This window comes from Eulemur rufifrons, chromosome 2 (genome assembly GCF_041146395.1).
Source record: "Eulemur rufifrons isolate Redbay chromosome 2, OSU_ERuf_1, whole genome shotgun sequence".
NCBI classification, from domain to species: domain Eukaryota; kingdom Metazoa; phylum Chordata; class Mammalia; order Primates; family Lemuridae; genus Eulemur; species Eulemur rufifrons.
In genome coordinates, this window is record NC_090984.1 from 81756656 (window position 1) to 81774105 (window position 17450).

General features: G+C 36.8%; 1 protein-coding gene across 2 annotated transcripts in view; it reads left to right on the plus strand.

Moving 5' to 3' along the window:
* The first annotated feature begins 4401 nt into the window (after positions 1–4401).
* The window catches only part of ATL1 (atlastin GTPase 1), a 50689-nt gene continuing 37640 nt past the window's right edge, over positions 4402–17450 (plus strand). For both annotated transcript variants that reach the window (XM_069486944.1, XM_069486936.1), the window contains exon 1: positions 4402–4556. In XM_069486944.1, coding sequence (XP_069343045.1) covers positions 4523–4556 — 34 coding nt within the window. In that variant the 5' untranslated portion in view covers positions 4402–4522. The remainder of the gene's footprint in view (positions 4557–17450) is intronic.

A 17450-nucleotide genomic window follows, 5' to 3' on the forward strand; every position in this document is an offset into this window, starting at 1 on the left:
CTAAAAATAGAAAGAAATTATATAGACAGCTAAATATATATATATAGAAAAAATTAGCCGGGCATGGTGGCGCATGCCTGTAGTCCCAGCTACTCGGGAGGCTGAGGCAGGAGGATTGCTTGAGCCCAGGAGTTTGAGGTTGCTGTGAGCTAGGCTGACGCCATGGCACTCACGCTAGCCTGGGCAACAGAGTGAGACTCTGTCTCAAAAATAAAATAAAATAAAATAAACTTGACCTTTGACTTTTTAAAAACATCTTTATTGAGATACAATTCACATACCATACAATTCACCAATTTAAATTGTACAATTCAGTTGTTTTTAGTATATTCACAGAGTTGTGTAGAGTTGATTTCACAATCAATTTTAAAAAATTTTCATTGCCTCAGAAAGAAACCTCATACTCATTAGCAGGCACTCTCCAATTTCCTTCCGTCCAGTCCTAAACAATAAGTAATCTACTTTCTGTCTCTGTAAATTTGCCTATTCTGAAAATTTCATATAAATGAAATCATACAATATGTGGTCTTTGTGGCCAGTTTCTTTCACTTACCATAATGTTTTCAAGATATAGCCATGTTGTAGCATGTTATCAGTAGTTCATTCCTTTTTAAAACCAAATAATATTCCATTATATAAATATACATTTTGTTTATCTAGTCATTATTTATTTGGATTATTCCCACCTTTTGGATGTTATGAATAATGCTGTTATGAATATTCCTACACAAGTTTTTATGTGGACATATCTTGTAATTCCTTCCTTCCTTCCTTCCTTTCGACAAGGTCTTACTCTGTTGCCTAGGCTGGAGTGCAGTGGTGAAATTATAACTCATTGTAACCTCGAACTCCTGGGCTGAAGCAATCCTCCTGCCTCAGCCTCCCAAGTAGCTGGGGCTAGAGGGATGCACTACCATGCTCAGCTGACTAAAAAAAAAATTATTTGTAGAGATGGAGTCTCACTGTGTCACCCAGGCTGGTCTTGAACTCCTGGCCCCAAGTGATCCTCCCATCTTGGTCTCCCCAAAGTGCTAGGATTATAGGTGTGAGCCTCCATGCCTGGCTTTATGTTATAATTTCATTGGGATATATATCTAGGAGTGGAATTGCTAAGTCATATGGTAACTATTTTTAGCTTTTTGAGGAATTGCTAGATTGTTTTTCAAATTTTACATTTTTACTAGCAGTATATGAAGGTATCAATTTCTCTACCTTCTCACCAACACTTGTCTTTTTGATCATCCTAAGTAGGCATGAAGTGGTATCTCATTGTGGTTTTGATTTGCATTTCTCTAATGACTAAAGATGTTGCATCTTTTCATGTACTCATTAGCCATTTGTATGTATTCTTTGGAGAAGTATCCATTTAGATGTTTTGACCATTTTTAAAAATTAGGTTATTCATAATTTTATTATATCATTCTGCTACCTCAGATCTCAATTCAATACCCCAGGGTTCATTCTATCCTTCCTTTCCTCCTTTTCATACTGTAACTTAATCGCCAACAGTGAGAAAGCTGGCTGTAATTATGCACCATATTTACATGGTGCATAATCTTCAGTTCTAGTGCACACATAAAAGTAATTTTAGAATTGCTAACCCATATATGCTGGAAGAAAAAAATTATGAAATTATGAGCTAGAGTATAATACTTGTATATAGTTCTTTTTGTCTTCAGTCTTGTAGCACACAGTCAAGACACTGTTTTCTAAAGTTCCTCAGGTTAGTTCATTTCTTCCTATACTCTTCAGTGACTTATGTTGTTCACCTGCAATGCAGTTAGATTCACTTTTGTAAAACTATAATTCCATTTTTAGCTGTCCCCATATCTGGTCAATTTATATTGTTTATCTATTTTGGAGAATGTGAAACATTACCATGGTTCTAAGAGTCAGAGCTATATAAAAAGGTTACACTTAAAGAAATATCAGTCCCCCTAATTCCTGCTACCCCATTCCTATTCTCCCATTGGTTCCACCCTATGCCCACCCATCTCCTGTAGGTAACCAATCTTATTGGTTTCTGGTTTATTCTTGCTGTATTAGTTTTGCACAGATAAACAGTTACATTTTTATATCTTTTTTTTACACAAAGGGTACACTATTTGCACCTCATCCCCAGTTAACAGTGTAGTCTAGAAATCACTGTATCAGTTTATGAAGATCTTCTGTATTCTTTTTTGCAACTACATAGTGTTTCATTGTTCAGATGTATTATAGTGTATTCAACTGTTCTTCTATATATGGCCATTTAGTTTGTTTCCAGTATTTTATAATTACAAAAAAAAAAACTAGCAATAAACAACCCTGTATATTTGTATTTTCAATTGTTGAAAGTATTTTTTCAGAGTAGACTAAACTCATGATTTAAACAAAAAATGTTTTAGCAATGTCCACTGAATGAATCTAGAAACAGTGACACTACTACCAGCAGTGAGCACAACTAGCACCCAGATCTTGGTTTCTATTGTAAATGCCTTCTCTCATTAAAAGGAGCTAGAAATTCTTGGAGAAATGACTAATTTTAGTTCTAAGATAGGGAAAATAAAACGGAAACCTGAAACATTTCCTTGTGCCAGAAAACAAAGAAATGCTTAAAGACAAATATAGACATGTTAAAAAGAACAAGGAGTGATTCAAAGGGGCTCCCATTGGCCATATTTAGGGCAATTTGAGCATTAAAAAAAAATAAAGATGGTAATGGACAATAACATTTTTTTTTTTTTCAGATTCCATGACTCCACAGTGGTACTCAGCAAACAAAGGTGGGAGAGGGAATGCCAGCTACTAAATGTAACATATAAAAGAGATACTATAATTATTTTAAAATCCCCATTTATAAATTACTAATGTAAAATTAATTCAGACAAAGATATCAATGGATGCTAAAATCATTGGATGAAAAGTTCTTAGCCAACAGTACAAAAATATATATACAGTTATTTATTGAATCTTTTTAAAAATAATTCACATAGAACATCCTTCTTTTTGTTCTATGAATTTGGTTCATAGAGGTGAGATCATTTCTGTCTCATGTTTCATTAGCATTTGGGGAATGTAACTCTATTGAACACAGCCCCCCTTCAAACCATAATGTAAACTTGGTTTACAGTGTTCACAGCTCTGAGATCACTAGGGCCACTAACTGAAAAATGGAATGCATAAGATTTGGCAGTGGTGGGTGAAAGGTTTGGTTTCAGACATGTTGATTTTGAAGTGTCAGAAGGAAAGCTAAGTGGGGATAACCTCAGGCAGTTATAAACTCAGGTCTGGTAGGATGATTCTCTGTCCTTAAGAAAGCAGAAGACTGGAAATATGGATTGAGAATCATCAGCGTGGAGGTCCTGTCTGAAGCCATCACAGTAAATTACACAGACAGAGTGTAGTGTGGGGAGTTGCTTAGATGGGGAATACATAGAGACCGTGGATCTGGTAATTAAGATGCTAGCAGTGATCTCCTAACAACCAACAGCCAAATGCAAGAGAAAACTGTGAGGAGGTGAGGTATGGGATGATGGTATCTTGAAGGTCAGGTAGCATGAAGGGACAGTGTTTCTAGGATACTGAAAACTAAGTTTTTAGGCAGAGAGGAAGAATATTTTTTTAAGGTTGGTTTGTTTGGGTTTTTTGTGTGAGGTTTCTTTCTTTCTTTCTTTCTTTTTTTTTTTTTTTTTGCCTTGCTTTTTGTTCAAAATTGTCTGCAACCTTTATGGCTGCCAAGGCCCATCCCAGACTATGTAGTATGATTTTACTTCAAATATTTGCTATTGGATAAATCCAGACTTTATCTCTGCAAATCTAGTGGGAAATTTCGCCTACTGGACATTGAATTACAGATTATGATGAATCTTTAGCTTTTGTTTATCTTGCTCTTCTTTATATAAATTTTGCTATCCTAATTTAAAGACAGACCTGCTCAGCATACATATACAAAAATACATAATACCTTCCTTACTAACATGACCTTGCTTTTAAAATGGAAAAAAAAAAAAAATGGTGCCTGGTAGATAAATGCAGATCATTTTAACTACTTTGGCTACATAAATGTTGTCAGCTTGTTTGTTCGACTGTGTAACCGTTCTAGGAAACGGGTATTTGAATATCAAGAAAAATGCAGTATATTGTCGTGTGTATTTCTGTGACTAGATAAAGCTGTTAAATTCTTTGAGAGAGTGTGTGCGGGGGTGGGGGGCGGTGCTGTTTATTTGTGTGTGTTTTCCATCGAAAATGTTGCAGTACATCGTCTGTCACTGTCTTGACGCTCTGGGGGTGGGCTGAGGTAGGGAGGGTGTGACGCTGGTATTTGTGTGAACTCGAGCTTGTGATGCTGAGCTTGGTTCATCCGCTTTCTCCTCCCTTTTCCTCCCCACTCCTTCCCACCAGCGCCACAGCAACATCCTCAGAGTCTGAGCGAACTGCGCCCAGCGCGGGCACAGAGCCTCCCACCGCCAGCGATCTGCGGCCCGGGAGAAGACAGCGAGCGCAGTGACAGCGCCTCACCGCCACCAGTCCCCGGACCACCATGGCCAAGAACCGCAGGGACAGAAACAGTTGGGGTGAGTAGCAAATGGTAACTTGTGCAGCCTGCACGGGGTCTGGTCCTCAGCGCTCTGCGTCTGGAGACAAGGAGGGCCGAGGGCGGCTCGGTGCCTGCGTCCGCGGCTGGGAGATGGGCCGCTGCCGAGCTGCTCCCTGCTGGGCCGGAGGAACCATGACCCAGCGGTACCCACGTCACCGAATCGCGCTGTCGGGGCGAGGGCTGCAGCTTCGCTCAGGCCGGGCCTCCGGCTTCTTTTCCCCCATCCCCCGCCCGCCTCCTCCCAGCATTTGGACAGCACCCACTGGGCGCCTCCGGGGACTCGTGGGTTCCGCCTTAGCGATCGGTTGGAAGGAAGGCGGTGAGGGTGGGCAGGGGGCTGTTGTTACCCGGTCGAGAGGGGCGAGGGGTCGGTGATCTAGAACAGGCGGAACCCCCAAGCCCCTTCCCCCGGAGCTGCGAGCTCGCCGGCAGTGCAGGGCGCCGGCTCCCGGCGGGCGGGCGGCGCGTTGGAACAATGAGGCAGAGCGCGCCGGCTCCCCGACCCCGCGCTGCAGACCCGAGCAACCAGGAGAAGGGGCACCCTCTTGGGAGTCCCCGAGCGCTGCAGTACTTGTCTTAATTTGGGGGTTGGGTGTGGGAATTTGGGAAGAAGGAGAGCGAAGTTGTGTTTTCCAGCCTTCTGCCCCACCCCGACTTGGTACCCCGTTCAGACCAGCCCCAAGGGTGGCTTTGTTCTTTGATTTTACCTTTTAGAGATATTGGGCTCATGATTCAGCACCAGGCCGAGGGGAGGGGAAAAGAGAGGCTAGGCCCAGTGGGTTCACGCCGCGAGTGGGTGGGCGGTGCTCACGCAGGCGGAGAAGAGCGAACGCAGTGATGCGGGAGAAATCGCGACCCCGCCCGCTCTGCTGCTCCAGACCTGGTTCTGGACGGTTAGTGTGGGCAGGTTGGGCGTCTTTTCTCCATAGGCATGTGATTTCTTGCAGTCACAGTGCTAAACTCACCAGCATCTTAGGAAAGAAGGCCTTCTAAGGCATTTTATTATTTGAACCAGAGCGGGTCCCAAGCCACTGTAGCTTGGTGGGTAGAGAAATATTTTGTTAATTAGCTTTGCATTATTATTTGGAAAGTTCACACCCACTAGAAGTCCAGAGCTGCTTGATTTTCTGTTCCATATCTCAGTGAGATCTCTTCTATAACTGTCTATCTGACCAAGAGGCATAAAGGTAAATTTTAATTGGTTGTCTCAGTTTACTTTTATCAAAAGACTGTATATCTCCTTGCCTCTGATTGTTCTGAGGGTCACAGGATCGACCTGACCTCCAATAGGCAAGGTTTACATCTGAAACATTGGCCAAGGTTTGTGGAGAGTTGGAACAGGTAGGTCCTTCAGTAGTTGGCTGAGAAAGTGGTTCCATTTTCTGAGATCATCAAACCCCAATTTTAGTAGATATGACTATTGCAATAACACCATTTTCTTAGCTTCTTCTGAAATCTGAGTGAGCATTTTCAGAGTGTTCCCTTCCCACCCTTTCCTTTGGCCTCTAGAATATGAATTTCTTGAACACTCACAGTTAAGGTGAATATATTCAAGTTAGTTTTGGTCTTAATCTGCATGGATTGTTGACTCCACTCTGTTAAGAGAGGCATGTGAAAATTTATTGTGAAGATTAAATTTTTCTGTGACAGGTTTGGATCATTATTGTTTGGTACTTCCTTTGGTTATAGACTTCTTATATAGTAGAGGTATTTTCTCTTGGGAATGTGGTCCTCACATGAGATTTGCATAAAAATTACCTTGGGACCTTATCAGAAATGCAGACTCACACATCTTCCAGCCAGAGCTTTGGAATCAATAGATCTGAAATAGGGCCTAGGAATCTGCCTTTTAACTAGCATTTTAGGTGATTGAGAAGCATCTCAATCTCAGATGTTACTTTGAGAAACACTACCTTAGATTATTTATGTTTGATAGAAACATATTCCAGATAGTTTACGCAGTAGTTACCAGGAAACTTTCAACTCGAGTGATGGATTAGGAAGACAAATACTGGAGTCACTGTAGTATTCACTGGAAATTTTTACAGAAAGAAATAGTGGAATTGTGGAGTGTTATCTTGATGTTCTATAGAAATGCTTTGCTATTTAGATTTTTCTTTGCTGTAAAGTATATATGACATAAATAACAGAAAATATAGCATTTGTAGTAGGAAATAGAGGTTTTGGCAAAGATGTAAGCCACGTCTGTCTTGATTTCATTTTGTTACCAGCACCTAGTAGGATGCAAAACACATAGGTGTTTAACAAAAACAATCGCCACTGAGTATTGCCATATAAGGTGGGTACTATAATCCTCATTTTACATATTAAAAGGTAGAGCTAGTAAATGATAGAGCCAGGAATCCAGCTCTGGCAATTTGACTTTGAACTCTATCATCTTTACCTCTATTCCATACTGCCTCTTTGTTGAATGGATAATACCCTCTGCGTTGTGTAGAACAACAGTTTTCAAGGCACATTAGTCTGCATTACTACATTTGGTCTTCAGCCTTTTAACTAATTATATGTGTTAGAACATATTATTCCCTGTTTTGCAGATGAAAAAACTAAGTCTTGGGTAGGTTAAATGACTTGGTGAAAGTCATATATTTGGTAAATTAGAGATTTGAGATTAGAACTTAGGGTTTTTCCTAATTTATTTTCTATAACATGATGTTGTAGAAGGTTTTGATAAGAGAATGGGGTGGGGTGTGAGGATAATAGAGAAAATGGCCCTTGTGGAAACCAGAGGTCTCTGATGAGAAAAAAACTGTAGTGATAGTTTAAAAAAGAAGATGGTAAACTGACCTTACCATCTAGCTAAATAAATATTTTTCAGGCAAGTTGGAAAGAAAATGGCAGGGGATCAAGGTAGACAATCTAGAATTGGAAAATATGGTGATTTTTAAGAAAACAAAAAGAAAGATATTTGCAAAATCAGTATGAGAGCTAAAATTCTGATAATAACCCTGTAGGACCATATAACAGGCATTATTTTTATTCTAGAAGCCAGAGACCTGTTAAGTTTTGCAGGAGCCATGGAAACTAGAAAACAAAAAAGCATCTCTGCTGAATCAGAGCTGGGGGTGGTGTTTGAGGATCATACCCAGAGATACAACTGGGAAGCAGCTCTGTGAGTAGAACTGAGAATCCCACCACCTGTTCCTAAATCTTCACGTAAGATGTTTGAATAAATTTAAGCATTTAATAGTCAACTCCTCATAGGTAGGCATTATTATTCTTATTTTAATGTTTAAGGAATCTGAGATTCAGAGAGCATAAGTAAATTGCCAGAGGTACCATAATGTGTAAGTTACAGATCTAGGATTTCAATTCAGGGTAGTTTGCTTCCACAGTCCATGTGATGAAGGCAAAGAACTAGAATAGTATGTCCAAAAGTGCCACAACAAGCCTATCTAGGATTAAGCTGGTGTAAGGAATCAATGCTCTATCAACTTGATCACCTTGGACTGGAAATGCGGGCAAAGAATGTGCTAGTGTGGAAAATAAAGGGGACAGATGAGTATCAGAAACAGTAGCCCAGAAAGCAGTCTTTCAGTGCTGGGCTAGAGCTTAAGTACTACAGAGACAAAACAGAAGTGCACATTTTGTTTATTTGTTTTTGTTAATTAAATTGCTTAAAAACTTGGAATATCACATGGGAATTTGAGTTTTCTGCAATATAACAAAAACTGACAACATAATGTTGCTCTAGAAAAATAATGTTTGCACTGCAGTGTCAGCTTTGCCTGCCTTTAAAAAAAAAAACTATCTTAGCTTCACAGTAAGTGTAGGAAATGTCCATTTGTGAAAAGGCACTTGTAGAAAATTAATTTTTAGCATTCTGGTTTTGTTTTTGGGGAAAGATTAAAAATAATCTTTAGTATAATTACCTCTCGATCTTTTCCAATTGATGCTTTATTCTTTTTTTCTTGAAATGAGACTATTTGCCCCCTTTTAGTTACCTCATTTTTTAAATATCACAACCTCCTAAAACAAACAAAAAAAATTTCTGCTGGGTCATACATGTACTGTATGACATGTACTGCATGTATCACATGTACTGTAGGTTTTCCTCCCCCATGTTTTTCAAATTCAATTTGCCTTCCTTCATCTTTTTTCAAATACATTCCTCTTATGGATATATATTTTTCATATTTAGCATCTGCTTATACCTTGTCTTGATGATTCCTGAGTTACGCCTTTGCTCCATTTCAAACTCTGCAGGCTTTATTATCTTTAGAACTGGTGGCTAGACTGTAACCAGAACCTATGATCATCAGGGAAATGATCCACTATAATATACTCTCGGTCATAAGAAGGTTTAGATTTGGAGGCTCTTCCTCTTTTACATAAAAAATTTTTATGAAACATACCTATATGCAAAAGAACATTTAAAACATACATGTTCGATTTCAAAAAGAATAATCATGAGCACCTCTGTCCCCCTTTCCCCAGCTGAAGAAATAGAACTTTACCAATATTTTGTCACTCCTTGTGTGCCCCTCCTTAATGGCAACATCCAAAGGTAAACACTTTTATAAATTTGGTGTTTCTCATTCTCTTGATCATTTTTATAGTTTTACTATAAATAAATATATACCTAAATAATATATTATTTAGTTTTACATTTTTAAAAACCTAATATAAAGGGCATCTAGAGACTCTGCATTTTTTCCCCAAAATATTTTGTTCACTACACAACCTTACCCACACTTGGTATTATAATAGGTGTGAAATGATATCTCATCGTGGTTTCAATCTGCGTTTCACTGATTACCAGTGAGTTGTGAGCATGTTTTCATATATTTATTGGCCTTTCATATTTTGATCTCAATGCCTGCTTGCCCTTTGCCAGTTTTTTATTAGGTTATCTTTTTCATCATGCTTTGTACAAATTCTTTACATATTTTAGATATAAATCCTTTGTTGATTATTTGTCTTACAGATCTCTTTTGCCACTTTGTGCCACATGACTTTCCTCTCTTTATGGTATATTTTAATAATCAGACTCTTAAACATAGTCAATTTAATCAATATTTCCCGTTATGGTTTATATTTTTGTATTTTAAAAAATCTTCCCCTACCTCCAAGTTATAAAATACTCTTGTATATTATCCAGTTTTAGATTTTTGTACTTCATCTTTTTCAATTAATTTATTATGGTAAAATACATGTAACAAATTTTACCATCTTAAGCATTTTGAAGTGTACAGTTCAGTGATAATAAGATATTCATATTGTTGTGTAACCATCACCACCATCGATCTCCAGGACTCTTCTTCTTGCAGAACGGAAGCTCTGTACCAGTTAAACAATAACTCCTCATCCCTCCTTCCCCCAGCTCCTAGCAGCCACCATGCTACTTTTGCTATGATTTAACCATTTTAGGTACTTTATATAAGTGGAATGATACAGTTGTCTTCTTGTGGTTGGCTTATTTCACTTAGAAAAATGTCCTCAAGTTTCATCCATGTTGTAGCAGAATTTCCTTCCTTTTAAAGACTGAATAACATTGCATTGTATGTATATACCATATTTTGCTTATCCATTCATCTGTTGATGGACACTTGGTTGCTTTCACATTTTAGCTATTGTGAATAATGCTTCTATCAACATGAGTGTACAGATATCTCTCTGAGATCCTGCTTTCAATTCTTTTGGATATATACCCAGAAGTGGAATTGCTGGATCACGTGGTAATTCTATTTTTAATTTTTTGAAGAACTACCATATTATTTTCCATAGCAGCTGTACTATTTTACACTCTCACCAATAATATACACCGGTTTCAATTTTTCTACATCCTTGCCAACACTTGTTATTTTTGTTTTTTAAATAGTAACTATTCTAATGTGTGTGACATGGTATCTCATTGTAGTTTTGATTTGTACTTAATATTCTAATTTCCCTTGTGATTTCTTCTTGATCCATTTGTTGTTTTAAGAGTATGTTGTTTAATTGCCACAAATTTGTGAATTTTTTCCAGTTTTAATTCTGTTGCTGATTTCTAACTTTGTCCCACTGTGGTTGCAAAAGATATTTTGTGTTACATCCATCTTTTAAAATGTATTAAAACTGGCCTAATACTATGGTCTATCTGGAGAACGTCCCATGTGCACTTGAGAACAATAAGTATTCTGTTGTTGGGTGGAGTATCTGTATTTGTCGGTAAGATCAAGTTGGTACATTGTGTTGTTCGAGTCCTCTATTTCCTTGCATATCCATCTTTCCTTTCCTTTCTATTATTGAGAGTAGGATATTGAAGTCTCCATTATTGTAGAACTGTTTCTTCTTTCAAATCTGTCAATTCTTGCTTCATATATTTTGATAGTGTTATTAGGTATATAGATGTTTATCATTGCTATTTATTCAATTGCTCTATTGAAACTTTTCTTAATATATAATGTCCTAGCCAGGCACAGTGGCACATGCCTGTATTCCCACCTACTCAGAAGGCTGAGGCAGGAGGGCTGCTTGAGCCCAGGAGTTCAAGGCTATAGTGTGCTATGATTGTGCCTATGAATAGCCACTGCATTCCAGCCTGGACAACACAGTGAGACCTCATTCCTAAAAAAAAAAAAAAATGGCCTTTGATTCAAAGTCTGTTGTGTCTGATATTAGTATAGCCACCCTTGCTGTCTTTTGGTTTACATTTACATGGAATATCTGTTTCCATCCTTTCACTTTTAATCTGTTTGTGTCTTTAGATCTAAAGTGAAGCTCTTGTAGATAGCATATAGTTGGATCATGTTTTTAAAATCAGTTCTGCCAATCTCTGTCTTTTGATCGGAAAATTTAATCTATTTTAAAGTAATTACTGATAAGGTAGGAGGACTTCTGTCATTTTGCTATTCATCTTCTATATGTCTTATAGCTTCCCCCACCCCCATTTCTTTCATTACTATCTTCTTTTGTATTTAGTTGATTTTTGTAATGTTTTTATTCACTTATCATTTCCCTTTGTGTACATTTGATAGCTATTTTCTTTGTGGTTATCATGGGGATTACATTTAACATTCTAAAGTTGTAACACTATAATTTCAATTTATACCAGCTTAACTTTAATAGCATACACAAATTCTGCTCCTTTACATCTCCGTCCTCCCCCCTTTCAGTTATTGGTATCACAAAATTACATCTTTATATATACTATGTGTCCAAAAATTATTTCTTAGAATCCATTAGTTTCTTAAATTATGTAGAAAACAAAATGTGGAGATATAAACCACAGTGACAATAATACTAGCTTTTAGACCAATAATTGTTTTTTTTAAATGTATTAGTCTCTTAAAGCATATAGGATATAAAAATGAAGTTACAAATTATTATTAAAATAATACTAACTTTTACAACGGCCCATGTATTTACCTTTGCTGAGATTTTTATTTCTTCATATAGCTTCAAGTTACTGTTTAGTAGTCCTTTAATTTCAACATGCAGGACTAACTTCAGTGTTTCTTGCAGGGCAGGTCTAGTGGCAATGAACTCTATCAGTTTTTGTTTACCTGGAAATGTCTTAATTTCTCCCTTACTTTAGAAGGACAGGGTTTCCAGATATAAGATTCTTGGGTTTTTTTTCTTTTAGCACTTTGAATATGTCACCCCACTACCTTCTGGCTTCTGAAGTTTTTGATGAGAAATCTGCTGATAATCTTATTGACAATCTCTGTATCTGATGAGTCATTTTTCTTCCATTGTTTTCAAAATTTTCTTTTTGCCTTTGGCCTTCAGCAGTTTGATTATAATGTGTCTCAATGTGGGTCTCTGAATTCATCCTACTGGGAATTTGTTGAACTCCTTGGATGTTTATATTCATATCTTTCCTCAAACTTGGGAATTTTTCAGCCATTACTCTTCAAATGATCTCTCTTTCCCTTTCTTTCTCTCTTCTCTATCTGGAACCCCTACAATGTGTATGTTGGTTCACGTGATGTTGTCCCACAAACCCCTTACGCTCACTTCATTTTTCTTCAATATTTTTTTCTTTCTATTCCTTGGGCTCAATAATTTTTATTGTCCTATCTTCAAGTTTGCTGATTTTTTTCTTCTGTCTGCCTTTGAATCCCTCTAATGAGTTTTTCGTTTTAGTTATTATACTTTTCATCTTTCGAATTTCTTTTCGGTTTCTTTTTAGGTTTTTTATCTCTATTGAAATTTCTATTTTGTTCATACATCATTTTCTTTACTTTCTCCATGGCTTCTGCTGGTTCTTTGAATATCTATTAAATGGTTGTTTTAAAGTCATTGTTTAGTAGGACTGCTATCTTGCCTTTCTCTGGGACAATTTCTGTTTCGTTTTTTCCTTTAAATGGGACATACTTTCTTATTTCTTTGTATGGCTTGTGATTTGTTGAAAACTGGATGTTTGAATCTAATAATGTGTTAAGTCTGGAAGTCATATTCTCCCCCTTCCCCAGGGTTTGCTATTTTTTGTTTTAATTGTTGTAGGCTGTTTCCAGGTCAAGGATGAGCCTAAGATGTAAACTTGAGGTCTTCTCAGATCTTTTCTGAGCCTGTACCTTTCTCTGGGCATGTGTAGTAACTGATTTTCCCTGTATATGCAGTTGTTTTTGAATTTCCTAGTCTTCAGTGTCTGATTTCCAAAAGAGGAAAAAGGGAAAAATGAAGGGAGTGCACTGGCCCTTTAAATCCTCTGGAAGTCACCTAAGCTAGAGTGGGAGGGGATTTCATCAGTGAGGGGAGATGTGCAACAATGACTGTCCACCTGTGTCTGTACTTCCATGATCAGAAGAAGCAATCAGAATACAGATACCCAAATTTTGGAGTACAAGGTCCTCGTTGCCCACCCTGGTTCCCAAAATCCGCATGCAAGCTGCTCCAGGAACACATGTGGCTGGAGGCTGGGATATGGGTAGATGCGGCTGAGCTAAGAGCTAAAATTGACTGAAATTAACTGCAATTTACTGCCAAGTTTATACCTGGAAGTTGCAAGCCTTCATTAGTTAGACTCCAGAGTTCTTCCCAGAACTCTTCTCAGTATTTTTGTCTTACTTCATCAGATCTTAAAAGACTTCATCAGATTTTTCCTTTATTCGTAAGTAATAGTTTTTTTAAAAAATCACTGGATATTGAATTTTAACAATAAATTTTTCTACATTCATGGAAATAATTATATAGTTTTTCTTTTTTAACTTGTTAATATGTTTAATTACATGAATTGATCTCCTATGTTGAAGTGATCTTGCATTCCTGGAATAAGCCCACACTAGTCATGCTGTATTACCTTTTTGATACATTGCTGGGTTTGCTGGTCTTTTGATTAGGATATTTGCAAGCATGTTTACAACTAAATTTCCTTTCTTGCGCTTTCTTTATCTGACTTTGGTATCAAGGTATCAAGGTTATACTAACTTTATAAAATGAGTAGGAAATATTTCCTTGTTTTCTTTTTTCTATTCTCTGTAAGAGTTGACGTAAAATTAGAATAATCTAGTCTATTTATATTAATAAAGTAGTCTATTAAACCACCTGGACTTGCTGTTTTCTTTATAATAAGGTTCTGAACTGTTGATTCAATTTCTGTTTTGGTTATAGAATAAAGTTTTCTGTTTCTTCTTGAGTCAGTTTTAGTCATTTACCGTTTTCTTGGAATCTGTCCATTTCATCAACTCGGTATAAGGTTATTCTAAGTTTTCTGTTATGTTTTCTGATTAATTTTGTTTATTTTTGTCTTCCTTATTACATCTTTTATTGTATAGTTTCTTTTTTTTCTTTTCTATTTACTTAATTTCTGTGCATCTCTATTCTTACCTTCTTGTACTTTCTTTGGGTTTATTCTATATATATATATATATATATATTTTTTTTTTGAGACAGAGTCTCACTCTGTTGCCCGGACTAGAGTGCCGTGGTGTCAGCCTAGCTCACAGCAACCTCAAACTCCTGGGCTCAAGCCATCGTCCTGCCTCAGCCTCCCGAGTGGCTGGGACTACAGGCATGTGCCACCAATTTTTTTCTATATATTTTTAGTTGTCCAGTTAATTACTTTCTATTTTTTTAGTAGAGACTGGGTCTCACTCTTGCTCAGGCTGGTCTCAAACTCCTGACCTTGAGGATTACAGGCGTGAGCCACCGCGCCCGCCTATTCTATATTTTTATTTTTTTTAGCTTAAAAAGTTGAATGCTGAGCTCATAAATTTTCAGCTTTTCTTCTTTTTCTAATGTATGCATTTAACACTACATATCAGTTTTACTGTATCCTATATACATTGATATGTAGATTTATTCTTGTTCAGTTTTACATATTCTAAGTATCTATAGTGACTTTTTTAAACCCATGATTCTAGAGAAAGTATGGATTTTTCTAAATTATATTTTTGTTATTGATTTCATGCTTAATTTTATTCTAGACAGAATCTATGTTGTATAACCGCATCACTATCTATGGTTATGGAAATATTCTACATGTGCACTGTTCAGTATGGTAGCCACTAGCCACATGTGACTATTGAGCCATGAAATGAGAATGAGGAACCAAATATTTAATTTTTTGATTAATTTAAATTTAAATAGTCACATGTGGCTACTGGCTATATTGGGCAATTTATGTTTACAGAATTTTGCTTTGAAGTTTGTTGAAATTTACTTTATGTCCTAGTACATTTTAAATTTTTACAAATGTTACATCTGCACTTGAAAAGCATGCGTCCATTAGCTCAAACTTACTAAAATGTATTGTTCATATCTTCCATACTCTTATTTTGGACTGCTTTATCTACCAGATAGTGATATCTGATAGATATTTTAAAGGTCTCAGATATGTCAAAAAATATGCCAGTGGATTTGTCAATTTCCCTTTCTGTTCTGTCAAACTTTGCTTACAGACTTTTGAGCTGCATTGTTAAGTACATGCAAATGTGGAATTGTTACAGCTTCCTGATCAATCGAGCCTTTTATTTTTATGTCATAAGCCTCTTTATCTTGACTAATGCTTTTTTCCCCAAAGTCTATTGTCTGATACTAATATAGATGCTTCATATTTCTTTTGCTGATTTAGTTTGTGGGCCCACTCAGCAGGGATGGCTGGGAAAGGAGTCTGACTGACGTCCACAAAATGAGTCATCTTATGCACCTTGTTACTGAGAGCCTCCTCAGCAGCGAATGTCCTTTAGTGAACATTCACATAGGACTGAATACCCTCACAATCTATGCCCATTTCAGAGCTCTACCCACGTACTTCTTCCAAGTACCTGATCATCTGGTCAAAGTGATAGCTATCGTCCATGAGTTGGTGTCATTCTCTACCTTCAGCATGAGCTGCAAGTCTCATGGCTGCTATCCACTCATATATCTATTCTTTCTGTTAGAAGACAATAATGGCTTTTCTTTCATTCTTTCTTCCAAATATCATGAGTACCTTTCATTGGCAAAACCTAAATCATAACTCTGCTAAGACAGGATTGTAAGAATTGTAGTATTGTAGTTTCCACAGTCTCTGCAATATTAGAGAAGCGCTTAGAATGGTGGAGATATGACACAGACGATATTCAGCACAAAGAGTAACCATCCATTTTCAGAATAGCTCTCTCAAAGATGATTAAAGAACCAGATAATTCTTTAGAAGCCAACTACTTTTAAAACTGACTTTTTTCAGTGACTGTAAATGCATGTGTATTTGTTTTTCTTATATACTTCCCATCTGCTTTTTTTCTTAAAATATGTGAACATATTTTCTTATGATTAGGTTTTTTCCATAACGTGATTTCAAATGGCTGCATATTTTGTATAATATAGCTGTGACATAATTTATTTACAGACTCTACAGTTAGGCATTTAGATTGTTTCCAATTTGCTACTATACAAATAATCCTGTTATGAACCTTTATGTAGATAAATACATGTGCACAGTCCTGATAACTTTCTTAGGATAAATTCTTGGATGTGGAATTGTTTTATTAAAAGGTACTTGTATTTTTACATGTTTTTCACTGTTTCAAATACTGAGGATGTATACATGTTTGACTTTTACCAGTTATGATAGCCAAAAAGTTTATCTTCCCTATTCCCCAACCCCAGTCCTTGATTCAGGAAGGTTACCTCCTTTTGATTAGTATATCTTTAATTACTAGAAAGACTGAACTTTATCAGAGTTACTAATTTCTAGTTTGATTCCTCTATGATCAGAGAACATATTATTTATTATTATAATACTTGGAAGCTTGGCAAGATCTGATTTATGAACCAGTGCATGGTCTATTTGGTAAATGTCCCATATATCTACTTAAAAAGAATGTGTAGTTCTGTAATTAATAGATATCAGATAGGTCAGGCTAATGATACTGTTCAAATCTTCTTTTTTTCTGACATTTTAGACAATGAAAAAAAATTCCTAGAAAGATATAAGGAACCAAATGTCTCAAGAAAAAATATCAAGCTTTATTAGTACTAATATAACTAAAGTACCATAACTATTAAGGAAATTGAGGTTAATAGGCCAGGCACAGTGGCTAATACCTGTAATTTCTTTGGGAAGCTGAGGCAGGAGAATCACTTGAGGCCAGGAGTTCAAGACCAACCTGGGCAACATAGCAAGACCTCGTCTCTACAAAAAATTTAAAAATTAGCAGGGCATGGTGGTGCACGCCTGTAGTCCCAGCTACATGGGAGGCTAAGGTGGGAGGATCACTTGAGCCCATGAGTTTGAGGTTAGAGTGATCTATGATTGCGCCACTGCACTCCAGCCTGGGTGACAAGAGAGACTCCATTTCTTAAAAAAAAAAAAAAAATCAATAAAAAGAAAACACCAGGTCCATACAGTTTTTCTGGTAAATATCAAAATTTCAATCTCTTCCTGAAAACAGAAAAGGAAGAATTTGCTAATTCATTTTTATAAAGTTCCTGTAACTTT